The 18,334-nt window shown below is 38.2% G+C and overlaps 2 protein-coding genes across 2 annotated transcripts in view; both read right to left on the reverse strand.

The window, feature by feature from the left end:
• Positions 1-18,334, reverse strand: part of RRH (retinal pigment epithelium-derived rhodopsin homolog) — a 62,206-nt gene that overhangs the window by 29,978 nt on the left and 13,894 nt on the right. The window lies entirely within an intron of this gene.
• LRIT3 (leucine rich repeat, Ig-like and transmembrane domains 3) lies at positions 296-16,144 on the reverse strand. Its single transcript, XM_044224261.1, has 4 exons — positions 16,026-16,144; positions 12,607-13,076; positions 3,500-3,805; positions 296-1,596 (listed from the first exon to the last, which is right to left on the reverse strand). The coding sequence occupies exons 1-4, from the start codon at positions 16,142-16,144 to the stop codon at positions 440-442; spliced, it is 2,052 nt and encodes a 683-aa protein (XP_044080196.1). The 3' UTR covers positions 296-439.

Raw genomic sequence — 18,334 nt, forward strand, 5'->3', positions numbered from 1 at the left:
AAAAACTATCTTTTAAAATTCAGACTTCAATTTTTTACAACTATTCTCACATGAATTTATTTTTAAGAACTAAAACATTATTCTAAAACATACTATTCGCTTATTAAGAACTACCCTAAAAATTATTTCTATGGAAGTCTTCCACACAACAAAAACCAAAACTATTTATTTTTTCAGTTCAGAAGTCGCATGGTAGTTTTTAAGTAATCTCTACACCCAACATGGGGCCTGAACTTACAACTCCAAGAGTTGCAGGCTCTATTGACTGAGCCAACCAGGTGCCCCTCACATAGTATTTTTTTAAGCACGATTAAAAACACTCCATTTGTGATTTTCATAAAGGATATGAAAGTCTGAACAAAAGTCATCTACATCCTCAGATCCTTAATTGCATGGAAGAAATTTTGTGGCATTTACAATGTCCCTAAGTTGTAAAACCTTAGCAATAATACTCTGGCCTTGAACCTTCACTTTTAAAAGTCACCTGAGATTCGACGCTTGACCTAGAACAAAGCAGCAATTTTTCTGAATCATCTCTGTGCCTCCGAGTCCAAAGTTCCCCTACACTTTGAGACCTGGGGAACAGGGTCTCAAATTGGATGTAAGTTTCTTTTGCCAGATCATCTTCCCAGAAAGATTCTGACCCACATTGCAGTTTACAGACTTTGTACAACAGGAAAAAAATCAATGGCAAAACAACAACACAGGCAATACTGCTCACCACGACAAGGAAAGACACTTGAGAATCACCTTCTTCTTTCACTCTGTCAGTAGAAAACGTAATACATTGGTCTTTCTGGGGAGATTCTCCTTTTGGACAGACACATGCTGTGTATTCCCTACCAGGCTCCAAGCCATCTATGGTTACTTGATTCTTGCTGGAGTCTGCATTCAGCAGCAGCAGCTCTTTCTCACCGTACTTGGAGTACAATACGGTCATCTCAGACTGGTGTGTGGTATTGACGGTGTTCCACATCAAAGTCACACTCTCTTCAGTCTCACGGACTACCCTGAGATTTTCTACTGTGGCATTCTTTCCCATTGGTGTCATTTGATTCACTGATGCCAACTCTTCTTTTTTACTTGCACTAGCTGAGGGAAGCTTACTTCTACCTACTTCCACCTTTAAATTTCTTTTCCCATCTGGGCGGAGCTGGAGTGACTGCTGGCTGGCGATGGTAGGGCTTGTTGAAATTCTGTTGCTTGGAGTTGTGACTGAAGACATGATGGAGGAGGGGAAAGCAGATGAGGAGAAGAAAGCAGCGGAGGGAGGAGATGAAGTAGAAGTAGAAAGAAAAATGGAAGAAGCAGGGAAGGAAGGGAAGGAAGAAGGCCAGGCAGATGACCGTGAACCAGGTAGGGACGTAGCTCTAGATCCTGGCTGGACTTCTTCCTCAGGGTGATCTCTAGTTCTTTCAGAGATATCTGATGATAGAGTAGTCGTGACAACACCAACCACTGTCACAGTAACCACAGCTTCTGACGTTCCAGCCAAATTTTTGGCCTTACATTTGTAATCCCCAGCATCCTTATAAGAAATGCCTGTCAAGCTTATTATGGACCATCTGACTCCTTCCCCTGGAGATTCCTGAATTACTGTAAGAAAAAATACATATATTCTGTAAGGGGAAAAAAAGGAGAAACTCAAACAACATGCTAACCGATCTGGTTCTACATGCATCCTTTTCACATAAACCAAGAGGGAAATAGCACACAATCACCAGTCTCTGATGGCAGGTATAGTTCAGGTCTAGGGCATGCCAAGTACCATGAGGTCTATATGAGGAATGGTATTTTAAAAAGACACAGGGCTGTGAATTGGGAGACTTAGCTTTAGTAAATGTTTGTCCACAGATGTATATGTAATTTCAGACAAGTCAATTAGGATCTTTAGGCCTCTGTTTCTGTATTTTTAAAATAAGGGGATAAGACAAAGTGGTCTCAAAGATGCTCTCCAATTTTAACTCACCATGGTCCTATAAAATGGTTATTATAAGATCTTACTTAAATATTTCCCCAAATATTTTTTCATTGTCATAAAAATGCTATCTATCTACATAGCCAGATAGCATAACAGATCATTTACTGGCATAGAGAAGTCATAATTAGTATTCTCAGTCTTTCATTTTATATTTAATCTAGATAAGTTAATAAGCCATGGATTCTTTTATTTGTAGAATAATATATAGTTTTAGGGGTGCCTGGATGGCTCAGTGGGTTAAGCCTCTGCCTTCAGCTCAGGTCATGATCTCAAGGTCCTGGGATAGAGCCCGGCTTCAGGCTTTTTGCTCAGCAGGGAGCCTGCTTCCCCCCCTTTCTCTGCCTGCCTCTCCGCCTACTTATGATCTCTCTCTCTCTCTGTGTCAAATAAATAAATAAATAATCTTAAAAAATAATAATATATAGTTTTTGCATTGGAATTTTACTTTCCTAAACACTGAAATCTAACATATTACCATTCTGTCTTGATTTCTGAAACTTTCCGAAGAAGAATAATATACTAAACAGTATCCTAGTATCCCAAAATTTAACTTACTACTTTAAGCTGTGGGCCATTTACTATCTATTTGTAAGAATATTAGGCCTTACCTATTTCTTCTTCCATCAGGTTTCATTATTTTTACTTTGATTTACATTTACCTTTATTTTACTTTGATTTACAATTAATTTTTTAAATTTAATTTTATTTTTTCAGTGTTCAAGTTTCATTGTTTATGCACCACACCCAGTGCTCCATGCAATGTGTGTCCTCCTTAATACCCACCACCAGGCTCACCCAACCCCCCACCTCCCTCCCCTCCAAAACCCTCAGTTTGTTTCTCAGAAACAAATAAAATTTACATTTAATTTTAAATATATCACTAGTTTTTTAAATATATCACTTTAATTCACCAGAATATCACTACTGAAACTAAAGCTGAAGCATTGAGTTGGTTATAGTAGGATCTAAAAAGTCTACATAACCAGTATTTCTAAAAATTACACTTTTTGCTTCATGATAAGGTTTGTATGTAATTTATTATTTAAACAAAAATGATAAACTTGCATGAAAATCTTTTCTAAGAAAACTGTAATAGTTATACATTTTTAAGTGAGTCATATCCAAGATGACGCAGCAAGACAAGGGGCCTTATTTGCAATCATCTATCCACTGGATCATGTTTTCTATCAAAAAAAAAAATCAGATTGTCTAATGTCATCTATGTAATTAGATAAACTGAGGAAAATATTAACAAATAAACCTTTCAAATTTTTTTCATCCAACAATCTTGGCATATTTTATTAGAATTTACTAGCCAATTATGGGGATGCCTGGGTGGCTCAGTTGGTTAAGCGTCTGCCTTTCTCAGGTCATGATCCCAGGGTCCTGGGATCGAGCCCTTTATCAGGCTCCCTGCTCACGGGGAGCCTGCTTCTCCCTCTCCCTCTCCCTGTGCCCATGCTCTCTCTCTCTCTCTCAAATAAATAAACTCTTTTTAAAAAGGAATAAAGAAAATACCTGTGTGATTAACTGGGGAGCTGTCAGACCTGGTCCATGTGAGCTGTGGGGTAGGGTACCCAGTAGCATCACACCGCAGCAGAACATTACTGCCCAGGGCAGATGTGATCTGGGTGGCCGAGGTCATAACGGACGGCTTCAGACACTGCTCCAGCTCAGCCCGCTGAAACAAAATCCCTGTCAGGCGCTCAGGCTCACTACAAATCATTAGAGGATCAAGCAGCACTACAGCAGGGTCAGCAACTTTTGACAGCTCGATCATTTTGGAAATGTGGCAGTCACAGAACCAAGGGTTGTCCTGCAGACCTAAACCAGAAGGGAGGAAAAGATGGACAAAGATTATTCTGTTGACTTCTGTTTACATCACAACCTCTCAGGCAAGCAAGTATCTGAATTATCTCCCTAAAAATAGAGGTGCTTTGAGAGATGGAATGGAGTCGCCTCCCTGTCAATTTTGCTCTGCAATTTGGCTACCTGAATGAATACTGCCTGTCAGGTCAGGTCGTTAATGACCATAGTCAACATTTATTGTGCATGTACTCTGGGCAAGGCTCTGTTCTAAGTGCTTGTCTGTATTATTTCATTTAATCCTAAAAATCCTATGAGAAAGAGGATTACTATCCCCATCTTAAAAATGAAGAAGCTGAGATACAGAGAAATCAAATTATTTGAGCAGGTGCAGATAGCTTAATCAGCATCCGAGCCAAGATTTTAATTCAAGTACCACAGAATACTATAAAACACTGCTAGAGATATTTCTAGAGTGCTAGGAAAGTATATTATTGTCAGTATTGGAGGGTGTAGAGAGGCTCCTAATTCAGCCTGCACTGTGTCATGGTTTTGCATGATTTGAAGACCTTTGAAGGTAGTACAAGTTCTGTGTAGCAGAAGTACAGAGTGAGATGAAGGCAATGTCAGGAGATAAGACTGGAGACCGGCAGAGGCTAGAACAGAGCTTGGCATGAATGTCATGTATGGTGGCCAAGAAGGTGCACTGCTCAAATCCCCCTACAAGAGAGAATCAGCAGCAGAAATACAGTTAGCTGACAGCCTCCGGTTGGAGGACTGCCTCCCTCAGCTTTCAAACTGTTAGCAGAAGTGTGTTGGCCCTCAAGGGGACCATCAGTGAGAGCTTTCAAGGAAAGTGAGGAAGATGTAACTACTAGAAACTAGAGGAAAGCAGACCCTTTGATGGCGCGGCAGAAAGTTGAGAAACATTGTCACGCGTGGTTAACATGGAAAGTATAAACTGCACTCAGTGAAACGAACATTCTCGCTAAGGATATTTCCATACCAAGTGCTGCAAGTGCTACCTGATGTCTTCTTGCTGCTCATGGTAAAATGGAAAGGACAGTTAAAGGAAGAACTGTTAAGGAGAAAGGAGACAAAACTTGCAGGGTTCAATAATAAAACTGAACATAATAAAAAAATTAAAAATAAAATTCAAACAAAAAACCCTGCTTCTTAATCCCAGCCTCTCCAAAGTTCTCAAACTAAGAAAAGGGCTTCCGAGCAAAAATCAAATCCAGGGAGGGTGAAACTATAAAATTATTTGCTAAGATCCCAGAAAGATCTAAGACAGTGCTTCAGAGCCCTTGGCAGACAAAAGTCTCTCTAAGGCTATTAAGGGTGATAATGTCCTACAACAGTTTCACATAAAGCCCAAGGTTGCAAGAGATTTATCTCAATAATGTTTGTGGTTGTGGGTTTTTACAAATAGAGTAGATTATACATTGATTCATAAGGAAAAAAGACAGAACTGCAATTTTAAAAAATGCTAACCATGTTGGAAGATTTAACTGTCCATTTATAAATCCTATTTAGGTCTATTTTTGTTTTAATATAAATTTCTATATATGTCTATTTTTATTATATTAGCACTTGATGATTGGTTCATATTTTTCTGCCAGTATTAGTAAAAACTTGCTAGGTTTTTTTTTAATCTTCTATCTTAGAAATTTCATTTCTTCCATGGGTGAAACACCTTGAACTTCTTGCATTTAGTCCTGTGTGTCTATGACCAACCTCTAATATCCAGCTTGCCAGCAAACATCAATTTCATTCTGTCATGTAGCAATTAATATGTGGATAAAACTTTATGCTCTCAAAACACTTGTAATGCTAGATTTTTGCTTTATAAAATAATAACAAAACAGGTTGATAGTCACTGATTGCTTCCTATGTGGCAAATATTGTACTTTGTCAAGAATTGTAAAAGGTCTGGGCGCCTGGGTGGCTCAGTGGGTTAAGCCGCTGCCTTCGGCTCAGGTCATGATCTCAGGGTCCTGGGATCGAGTCCCGCATCGGGCTCTCTGCTCAGCAGGGAGCCTGCTTCCTCCTCTCTCTCTGCCTGCCTCTCCATCTACTTGTGATTTCTCTCTGTCAAATAAATAAATAAAATCTTTAAAAAAAAAAAAAAAAAGAATTGTAAAAGGTCTGAGCTTTATACTACTTTAGGGGGACTAACACCTCCCAGTTAGCAAAAGACATAAGATTACTGGTCAGAGATGGAGGATAGTTTACAGCTCTGGAGGAAGACATAGTCTTCATTATACCAGGCAGTAAACATGCCTACCGTTTCTCTGGACAGAGAAATATCTTTACCTTCCAAAGCAGTTCTGTACACAGACATCCTTAAAATGATAGTTCAGGACAAAAGACAGACAGTGATGGTCTCTGCTCACAATACGTGCAGAAATGTGAGAGGCCATGGAAAATTATCTTCCAACAGTACTAAGCATGCTAAAGCATTTGTCTACTTCAATCCTGACAACAGCATGAGGTAGATAATATTAGCATCACACTCATTTTAAAGAGGAGAAAGCCAACACTCAGGTTAAGGGATCTTCCTGTGCTCATACAACTGGATATAGTCAGGATTTGAACCTTGGAATCCTTAGAGCTTTCATTCTCAAGCTCTATATGTCCTACACTGACCTCATGAATGAAGTTAGTATGATTCTTTTGAGTTTCACATCAGAGGACACTAAAGCACAAAGAGATTACTGCCTTGGTTCTGTAAGTAGCTTAGAGTCCTAAGTCCCAGATTTTCAGCCTCCTAATCTAATATTCCTTCCACCATAACTCATTTCATCACCTAAAAACATCTAGAGCCAGGGGTGGCAGCTATAAGTGCTGTTATCTATAAACACATGTCAAAGCAGCGATGTCTGGAGCACAACTGTCTACGTAGGGAAAGATCCAAGAACTGTAACATTTGCAGTTCTAGTCCTGCTATGAAACTGTCATAAACCTATGATAATGGTGAAAGAAAAAAAATTTTTTAAAGATTTACTTATTTGAGAAAAAAAGAAAGAGAGTGTGCATGTGCTCGCAGGCAGGGAGAGGGGCCGAGGGAAGGACAGAGAGAGTCTCAAGAAGACTCCCCGCCAGCATGGAACCCCGTGCAGGGGCTCCATCTTACAACCCTGAGATCATGATCTGAGCTGAAATCAATAGTCAGATTGCTTAACTGACTGAGCCACCCAGGTGCCCCTGAAACAAAATTCTTTTACAAATTAATCCAACTGGCTATGTCTTAAAGTTATATAAAACAGGAAAATATTTTTTAAATCCTTAAAAATAGAGTATTTATTCTACCTTTGAAACACCAAGGTCAAAGGCACAACTTTTAAAACCTGAATATTAAGAGTGACCTGAGGACTGAACCAATTCATCAAGTGTTTTGTTTTTGTTTTTGTTTTTTTTCCCTTTTGGGGACAAAGGTACAAGAACTCCCTGAAGTTAAACTGTTATTTGTACTGCATTCCTTCAAGGCAACATACCAACCACAATCACAGTAATTTGCACTAATTAACTTAGTTCATCTAACTATTCTTGGATAGGGGTAAATCAATTTTGCCTTATTCCTTTTCTAAAAGGATAATGTTTTCCATGCATCACAGTAGTTGAATTAAATGTGGTTTTTTGTGTGTGTGAAAAGTTCACAATAAATTTCTGTACAAAAGTAATTCTTCTGACTATAAGCTCTTGAAAGCAAAAAACCATACCTTAGTCAGCTTTGGAGTGGCAGTGGCATTTAACAATTCGGGGGGGAAAGTAAAGTCTTCTCAACAAATGGTGGGGGGACAACTGGACATCTGCTTAGAAAAAGCCTCAACCCCTGCCTCACACTATACTCAAAAACTGTTTTGAGACAGACCACAGACATAAGCATAAAAGATAAGAGTATTAAAAAAAAAAGATAAGAATATTAAAGCCAGTGGGGTACCTGGGTGACTCAGTGGGTTAAAGCCTCTGCCTTCAGCTCAGGTCATGATCCCAGGGTCCTGGAATCGAGCCCCGCATCGGACTCTTTGCTGAGCGGGGAGCCTGCTTCCCCCACCCCGCCTGCCTCTCTGCTTACTTGTGATCTCTGTCCATCAAATAAATAAATAAAATCTTTAAAAAACAATTAAAGCCAGAAATTGAATATGAAAGTTAAAACTGTAAGGAAAATAGAATTTCTATGACTTGTAGGTAGATAGATATTTCTTAAATGAGACACTCAAAGCACTAACTATAAAAGAAAAAAACTAATAAATCAGATGTCATTAAAATTTCAAACCTTCTTACCAAAGACACCATGAAGAAAATGAATAAATAAATCACAGGTTTGGAGAAAATATCAATAACTGACAAAAGGCTTGAATTCAACAATAAAAAAAACTTTAAAAAATTATGTATTGGCATAAAGGAATATAGCAATGAGCGATAACCCAATGAAAGCATGGTCAACAGCATTAGTCATCAGGGAAATGCAAATTAGAATCACAATGTCAAATCACTGCCTGACCCATCACCCCCAGGAATGGTGAAAATGAAAAAAATCTGATAACATCATATGTTGGTAAGAATATGGAGCAAGTAGACTGTTGTGCAATGCTAGTGAGAGTGTACAACGGTACAACATCTTCGGAAAATTGGCAGTTTCTTAAAAAGACATATGGCCATCCTATGACCTAGCAATCTGAAGCCTAGGAATTTATCCAAAAGAAATGAAAATATGTACTACAAAGAGCTTTGCGTAAGAATGTTGATAGCAGCTTAATTCATAATAGCTGAAGACTGGTAACCGCCCATGTTTCCAAAAACAGGGGAAAGGATGAACAATTCATATATTTGTAAAACTGAAATGACTCCGCAGAAGGAACCACCCATTCATGCAACGACGTTAATGAATCTCAAAAACAATAATGCTAAATGAAAGAAGCCAGGCACAAGGGCCATCTTGTATGATTTCATTTACATAAAATTCTAGACAAAATTAACCTATTGTGATGAATAAAAACAGTGCTTGCTTGAAATGGAGGTGCCTGGTTGAGAAGCAGCACAGGGGAATTTTCCAGTGTAATGAAATTATTCCGTATCTTAATGAGGGTGTGGGTTTCGTCAGGATATATCATTTATCATCATTTACTAAGCTGTACACTTAAGATCCATGATATGCAAATTATACCTCAACTCCTCAATTTAGAAAAGGCTTAAAAAACAAAAGAATGATATCTCTGGAGATGGACTGAACTTGAAGCTTGACTCTGCCTCTTCACCAGCTGTACAAAGCAGGTAATAATTACAGACCCACTTTACAGCCTTGTCCTCAGATCCTACCAAGGAGTCCTCAAAAGAGCACCTGGCAAGGAGTTCACTTTATCTATGTGGATTTATCTCCTCTGTGCCTCAAAAAGAACCAGCTTATCAACCGGGATTGAGGAGTGTTCATTGAATGAAATGAACACCATTTTAGAAAAATTTTGTGGAAATACTCGTGTGGTTAGTGCCGTTCAGGTAAACTTCATTCTGAACAGGAAAAGAATTCATGTTTGCAACTGAGCAAATTCGAGTAGCAATAAAGCAACCAACAAAGCATTTTATGCCCTCTCCTCCCGCAAGCTTTTTCCAGGACAAAGAGTGTTGGGCCTTACAGCGTCTGCCTGTGTAAATATTTGTATCTTCCTGAGGAAGAGGCCATGGAAATTTACCTGCATTGCAAATAAAAAATCCAGTCTAGTTTTACACTTCATTTAAATGTTTACTTGCAGGACACTAGTTTATGTTTGTATAATACATCAGAGGACAATTTTGTTAATTTTTTTTAACTCATGTAGAAATTTTTACTCATGTAGAAAAGAGGAGTAATGGAAAAGCCTCTTCCTAATTTTTTAAAAATAAATACACTACTTAAAGATATCAGTAAGGCATATGTGAGGAAGACAACTCTGATATTATCCCATACAATACCCTGCATGATGCAGGAGTGGGGAACATGACAAGTTGCGCAGCCAAACCACCTGTAACCACCCCAGCTCCACCACTGTGTGATGAGTAAGTCTGCACACATGGCTTACTGTGCGTCTCCATTCTTCTTCTATAAAATGGGGGTGGAATGGTACTTACCACAGGGTTAACATGAGACTGGGATAAGTTGTATCTATAAAATGTAAGAACTAGCTTTGGCCCTGAGTAAGCATTCCATTAATGTCAGCTACCAATATTGTTACAAACATAACTTCTATCTGCTCACAATAATAAACACAGGACACTAACAAATAAAAGCAGAATATATTCCACTGTAATAATAGAAAAGTAAATTCTGCAGGGTACCTGGAAAGATACAGTTGCTACAGTTATACACCAAGTTCTAGAAAAGCTAGCACTGGTTTTCATCACCATAGTTTAATGATGAAATTGGAAGACTCAAACACAGGTAAAATAACAGAAAAAGCCAAAATAGAGGAATCTTTCTTTATAAGACACTCCCATCTCAGTCACAGCTGCTATGGCTCATTGTTGATCTAAAATCATAACCTTAGAGACTGTTCACCTCATATTCTAAAGAACTACCCCATAAACTATCTCATAATATTCTCATTACAATCCTATGAGCAGGAGGGAGTGAGTCTTCCTACCTCCATTTTCCAGATGAGAAAACTGAGTTTTCTGTATGTGATTCACACACATGAGCTAGTCTTCTTTTAGAGGAGAGTACTTTCTTCCCTTTCGTTACATAGCAGGCATGGCTTTGCTAAGATCAGCTGCCACATATGACTGGACATGTTTCAAAATATCTTTTGTTATTTATTATCATGATTATCATTATTATTATAAAAGCAACACATGATTGATGCAGAACATTTTGAAAATACAGAACACTGAAAAGATGTCCCATCACCAAAGAGGACAGTTAACCAGATAGTGTATTTTTCCGTCTTTTTCTTTGCACATTTTAAAATAGTTAGGATCGTGTACAATGACACATCCTGTTTTTTAAATTTAATGTTATACCAAAAGGATTTTCATGTTACCCCTTTAAAGAATCTGCTTTTGAAGAATCTGAACCCCATAACAGAGATTTCTATCTCCATGTTTATCTTCATGAACAGTGAAATTTCATAACCCTTTTCATTTCATCCCTAAATTTTCATCCGGATTTAATTCACAATGGAAAAATATTAATGTCCTGAAAATCAGTTCTTTATAGTGATATTAGCAATATTAGTGACTAATCATTAGAGAGCTATTAATAATAGTTCGATAATTTGATTTTATTTTCTACTATATAGCTCCTTTTGGCAAATCTAAAGAAACTTAGAAAAATGTGTAGGAAAAAATGTGTAGAGAAACAGAATCTCATTATTTAAATTAAGATAGTTTCTAGCTATTAGTCACAAGAACTAAATCAGTGGCTAAAATAAACACTACAGTATAGGTTTACATGGTGCCTATCATGGTAGACATAAGGACTCCATAGCTATTGTTAAATTCATGTTTTTTTTTCCCTAGCTAACCCTATAATATTTCTTTTATTCTTTAATAAAAATGCTTGAAGCACTAGATAAGCAGTAGGCAAACATAAAATAGGTATAGAATAAATAATTACATGATTTTTCCTCTTTCTGTTTGGTTATCACTCACACTGTTAGTCTCATAAGCACCAAAATGCATTTCAAAATGCATTTCAACCAAAGCAATGCTAAAATCATTTAAATGCTGCCACAGCATTTTCCTTTTTATCAAAAAAATTTCAAATTATTTATACTTGACTTCAGCAAATATTTGAGCATGTGATATTGGTCAGCAGGGATTCCTGGCATATATTCAGCATCAAGTTGCTACTCACACCAAAAGGCTTGTAAGTCATTTCATTCGCCGAACACTCAGTTCTTTCATCCCGAGAAATACAACCTCTTCATGGCCCTATGGACGTCACGAGTGAACTGACAACACAGCCTTATTGGGTGAACAAGAATTTAGTAGGAAATCAAATTGACTGATCAGAGCCTTAGGCTTGTGTCTCACACAAAAATATGAGAGGCCTCACTGCTCACAGGTACCCCTGAGAAGGGTCTCAGTTCACTGATTTCAATCTGGCAACCACATTTACTGGGCATTCTCCATGTGCAGAGCACCGTGCAAAGCACTGTGGGAAGGTACTTTAAAAAAAAAAAAAAAAAAAAAAAAAAGGAAGAGAAAGACTTACTGGAAGGAGCTTACACTTTAAGAACCCAAGACAAATACCCACAGAACCTAAACAAAGTCAAGATCAAAGTCTGCAAAACAAATCACAGCTACACTAATCCATTAGGAGATTGTCTTCATCATTTCTTTTTAGATTAAGAGAATCTGGAAGCTATTCTCCTGAACTAATAAAACCACCACCACCTTGTAAAGATGCCAGTGCCCCTCTTTCACTCCTGAAGAGACTGATGAAGGACTGAACAGAGAACAGAGCAGGTTGGCTGGGGCAGGGCATGGAGCACGGATGTGCTCTCAGAATTGGGGCAGGGTAGTAGATTTTATCACTGAGCCCCAAGCTAATAGCAGCATTAGTCTCTTGGTTTATGAGGGTCTCTCCTCTCCCTCCAACACACACACACACACACACACACACACACACACTGCTGCCCTCACTCCAGCGCACAGAGCCATTACACCTTACACAGGGTAAGGCCCAGGTCTGACCTAGATCAACCGATAAAGTACCAACCCATCAAATGTGCAAGGAGAGAGTAAAAAGAGAAATTTGACACATATGTAAAGACTGGGCAGCTGAAGCCTTGCAAAACAAATTATCTGGACCTGAGAAGCCCAGAGGCTTCTGAGCTTACCAAGAACAATTCTTCGTGGTGTAAGTTCCAGGCTCCGTGATGATGTAAGTGAGTGGGACCAGCTCTCCAGGAAATCCGGTGGTAGTGTGGTCAGCCTATTGCTCGATAAGTCCAAGTAGGCAAGGTTCTTCAGGTACCTGACCACCTCATTTGGCACACTGGTTATTCTGTTGTTGTGCAAGTCCAGGGTCCTCAGATGGGGCATGTCCAGCAGAGATGCCCAAGGGAAAGCAGCCAGAGAATTTCCATCCAAGCGCAACTCATGTAGCTGCTTGAGGTTGTAAAAGCTGCTGGCCTCAAGGCTGGCCACGGAATTGTAAGTCACCCAAAGGTACTGGAGCTCCACCAGGTAGTAGAAGGCCTCTGCGGGGATACTGCGGACCACAGTCTTCTCTATCCGCAGCTTCACAGTGTCCACGGGGAAGTTCATAGGGACCTCGTTCATATCCATGTCATTACATAGAACCGACCTAGTGTCACAAGAGCAATGGAAGAAAACCTGCTTTCCAAAACCCATGGGAAAAAATAATACTTGAAATATGCATCAGGTTTTCATTTCCTCCTAGTTTTCACAAAACAGTTGTTCAGCCTGACTGACCTATTCATAATTCATCATCGTCCTCATCATTACCATCATCTTCTTCTAGATTGAACCATATGAAATGGTCACTTTTGCAGGTTAGAAATGAGCAAATATCAGCAATCTCGTGGTTCAACCTAACACGGATGGAGCTCTCTATGTGTTAGACCTGGGCAACATATCACATCCGCCCTATTTAACCAGTAACAGCCCTAGAAGGTAGATACTGGGGAAAAGACGTAAAGGCACCAGCTCTGGGGTCAGGCTGATCTTGGTTCAGATCTAAGCTCTGCCTCTTCCTCTGTGGCCATGAAAAGCCACTTCACCAATCCCTCCATTTCATTTTCCCATATAGCCTGTTATAATTAAGTGAAAAGGATATAAAATGTTATACCTTCATGGCACATAATAAGCACTTAATGGTTGTTTGCTATTTTTATCATCAATCTCATTTTTACAGAGAAAATAACCGAGGCCCACCAACACATGGTAACTGCCCAAGATCACATAGTTAGTGGGTTACACAGCCACATTTCAAACCCACGTGCTCCAAAGTACACCCTCTTAACCTCTTTAGGAAATGGTCTGTTTGTTTGTTTTTTTAAACCCCTGTTGAAGTTATAAATTGATCTTTTTTAAGAAGATAACTTAATTTTAAAAAGGAAGGAAGGAAGGGAGGGAGGAAAGAGAAAGAGCAAGTTGTTCACACTAGATGCTTAAAGTTGAGCTCTATTTTAATAATGTGACCGGCGCATTGCTTTTAGCCTAAGGAATAAATCAAGCTGAGTTTACTCCTCTTACCGTTACTAACTGAAGTGACCTTGAATAAGTCACACTGTGATCTTGTTTAGTGGCAATGTGTAAAACAGGCACAGAAAAACAAGCCTGTCCCCTGTGTGTGTGTGGAAAAGTATGAAGAATTAGAAAATTTAATTCATTTTAACCTGAAAAAAGACCTATTTATGTTTCATTATATACTCACCCCCACTGGAATGCTGAGAATGGATGTTAAAATTTTTTTGCAAAGCAGAGTCTAAATTGTATAATGTAAAATTACATTATACATAGAAATACATTATACTTGTACATAGTAGCAATGAAACAGCCATGCCATAAAAATACATGACATTAAATCAGTGAATTTCAAAAGCCAGAGTATAATGTGAAGAGAGGTAGATAGCATAAAGCTGGGGTGTACTGACAGGGTCATCTTTCTGTAACTTTAGGAGATGGCCCTATGGAATCATTGGAATTCTCTAGGAACACCTATTATTCTTTATCTCTATTCTGTATCACAAGTTCCATTGCTACTTTATATGGGAATGATCTGATATCTACTTATTAGGTCAGCATTCCAGTGTAATGGAAAAAAGTCTACATAGGAAACAAAGACCTTATCAAATAGTCCCTGCATCCACTCAGTGCTGTCAACTTAGACAAGGCTTATAATCTCTGTATGGTTGTGTTTCTTTGTCTATAAAATGACAATAGTCAAACTAGATTATTAGGCATAATCTGCTATGGTTTTTACAAAATCCATCAATAATGGGGCCATCACTAAGAAAAAAACATTTCTGTGACTGCTTCCTCAAAAGTACCCTGCCCTGAGTCATTAGCTGCCTCATATCTTTGCCAAGTAGGTCTTTAATTTGTTATATTGTTCTCTTTGTCTGAAGCCACCTAGAGAACATCTCAAAAAGATATCATGAGTCGGTTAAGTAAAGTTCATACAATAAGACAAACTACTCAAAAATAGGTTTTAATTGTTATTTATTTGTTTGAAGTTGTAAAGTATAAATTGGGTGATTGTTTTAACAAATTATTTTCTGTAGGAGGTTCACTATTCACTTCAACCAAGTCACAAAATAACCTTATTTTGTTGTCAGATATCCTCTCCAGGGGTGCCTGGATGGCTAAGTCCTTTAAGCATCATTGACTCAGGTCATGATCTCAGGGTCCTGGGATCAAGTCCCACATCAGGCTCCCTGCTCAAGGGAGAGCCTGCTTCTCCCTCTCCCCACCCTGCCCCCTCCCTCCGCCCCATCCCAACTGTCTCTCTTGAAGTCTTTAATAAATAAATAAATAAATAAATATCCTCTTAAAAAAAAAAATCAAGTTCTACCACGGTTAGCTAACAAAAGTCCTGTTTTTCATTTAACTTCTATCTCAAAGGGCTCACATATATTAAAAATACGTAATTATTCTCAGTTCACAGGTAGATGTTAAAAGCAACCCAGAGGGCAACTAACTTCTGTGACGCCCCTCCCCCAGTGTCTGCAACAGACAGGACTGATCCACATCTTTCAAAGTTATGTCTTTGTAAACTCCAAAACTTTAAAATGAAAAATCTTAATCAAGAACCTCTCTAATTTCACTCTTGTGAGCTTCCCTCCTACTTTTAAAAATCTATCTAGTTGGCATGAATAACCTTCAAAATGAAACGGGAACTCGGGGAAGCAAATCATCTGGGCAGTCAAGTACCTCCTGATCCGCCCTCCCTCCTGGGCTTGCTTTCTATAAACAAGCTGAGCGGCCGCACTCATTCTAGTAGTCTGACCTCCTGAAGTGGCCATGTTGTGAATACGAGTGCATTGGATACTTCTATAACACAGAATGTGTTTGAGAGTCTCACGTCATTTGAGGGGCTTTTAAGAGTTCAGCGGCTCAAAATGAAAACAACGGAGTGGTAAACGGTAAACAATGAGGTTAAAGCTTATGTAAATTAAACCTTCTCTCCTCTGATACCTGGCCAACAATTTGCATTCAAAGTAAGGCTATCTGGTTGGAGCCCTTTTCCTTGGAATCGTTAGAACACTTAGTAGCAAGGAGAGGAGCGTACCTTGATCCCGTGCCGTCATTTCTGCCTTGATAATCGCAGGTGCACTGTGAAGGACATGAACAGCTCACTCCCTCCGAAAAGCTAATAAGTACAATGCACAAACATGCGGAAAGACGCATCGCTCCTTCTAGAGGTTATTTGAACAAAAAGTAAAAACCAAATCCTAAGCTTCAGAAACTGGTGTGCCAGGAATACAAACAGCCATTTAGTAACAGCAGATTACATGGGATTAGCCGAGCTCTGTAGTTACTTAACCTTCAAGTGTATTTTACAGGGGATCAATCGACCTAGCCTTTGAATATGGTTTCAACTCAGTAACACGTTCTAAGGAAAATGAGACTCAAGCACATGTCAAGAAAATTTCAAAAGGTTCTCATATCCAGATTTGTAAGGAAATGCTTATTAAGTCGTTTTTCTATGGATGTAATTGCTGCTATTATCTTGAAGATACACTTCTTGTTAAGAATAATTGTCTTTTAGCAGATGCTAGAAAATACTGCAGATTATTTATAACATTATATATAGATATATATATTTTTTGCATTTATAGTCTCCAAAAACAAAGTTAACAAAATCAAGTACCTAGTTTTTTTGGGCAAAATGCTTCAATCCACCACTGAGTGGCAGGACTAATACTCTGGCTTTCCCAGGTCATTTCGGGGCAGTGTAAGATTATCCCAGCAGTTTCTAACAAAGGCCATGATCTCTGTTCAGGAATATATTTTATTCTTAAGTAGTTTTTCAATATAGGCATCAAGCCATATCTGAGGATCAGCTGTCATGTCTTTTAGCAAAATTAGGCTCTATCCACCAAAAATAAAAATGAAATTCAATCATTAAAAACTACCTCCATGTACACTAGATGGAAAATCCTCATGGCAATTGACAATCAAGGATTTAGGTTTTATAAACACATACAAACACATATATATATTATATATATCTGGGCATATCCTGATTAGCCCTGCCCGATAACACACACACATATATATAGAATTTAATCTTGTTATTGTATAGTGGTTCTATCAACAATCTTTAAACCAAAACCCTTTCAAAAGAAAGTCAATTCTGTAAAAAATAAGATTATGGGAAATGTTTAAAATTGACAGGATGCATACAGAAACAATAAAGGCAGAAAAATTTGCTCAGTTAAAATAAAATACCATAGATTTTATTTTATTCTTTTTTTAAGATTTTATTTACTTACTTAACAGACAGAGATCACAAGTAGGCAGAGAGGCAGGCAGGCAGAAAGAGGGAAGCAGGCTCCCCACTGAGGAGAGAGCCTGATGCGGGGCTCGATCCCAGGATCCTGGGATCATGACCTGAGCTAAAGGCAGAGGCTTTAACCCACTGAGCCACCCAGGTGCCCCAATACCACAGATTTTAAATGTCCACTATTTAAACAATAGTCATTTAAAACAAAAAATACATGAGTCTACAAATGCATTCAACATTCAACAATGTTTTTTATTGAGCACCTACTATGTGCCAGGCAAAATCCATCTACCTGCTACGGATACATCAAAGAAAAGTAAACAGTTATCAACAGACATAAAGTCTCAGTTAAGCAAGACAATATGTTCTACAGATCTGCTGTACACATAGTTACCAATACTGTATCGTACACTTAAAAACTGGTTAAGAGGACAGAGCCACGTTGTGTTCTTGCTGCAATAAAATAAATTCCAGACAAACAAAATAGGAAAAAGGAGAACAAATATAAACCCCCCATGATTGAATTAATCCTAGTGGCAAATATATGGAAATACATACACAGAAAAATGTAAATTAAAAATGCAGACTACATAATAATATGCAGAGATTACATTGCTATGTAAGGTATATATGTGCATCAGCTAATGTGATTTAGAAGCAACAGTGTTTAATATTTTTGTTAAATAGTAGAAGTTAATAATTGTATTACAATTTTAGAAGTGTGAAATGCTTAAATATTTTTCCATCTACCTAGGAACATCCAACAACTCATTTCAGTAATTTACTTATTGAAGACTATTATTATTATTATCGTTATTACTAATTTATTTTAACATTAAAATAGTGGCTCCTTCTAATCTAATGGAGAGCCTAGACAAGTTAGCAAGTCACTGATACAGTATAATGAATCCCATGATTGGGAGAAAGGGAATGGGCCTTAATCTCACATGACTAGAGTAATCAAAGGAGATGAACAGTAAATGTACATGAAGAAAATAAACAATCACTACAATAGCCATCCCATAAACAGAAGAATGAGGAGCTAAACTTGGGGAATTTAGGGTCTAATAAGAAAATAATCTATGTTTGCA

The sequence above is a fragment of the Neovison vison genome, chromosome 11 (assembly GCF_020171115.1).
Source record: "Neovison vison isolate M4711 chromosome 11, ASM_NN_V1, whole genome shotgun sequence".
Taxonomy (NCBI): domain Eukaryota; kingdom Metazoa; phylum Chordata; class Mammalia; order Carnivora; family Mustelidae; genus Neogale; species Neogale vison.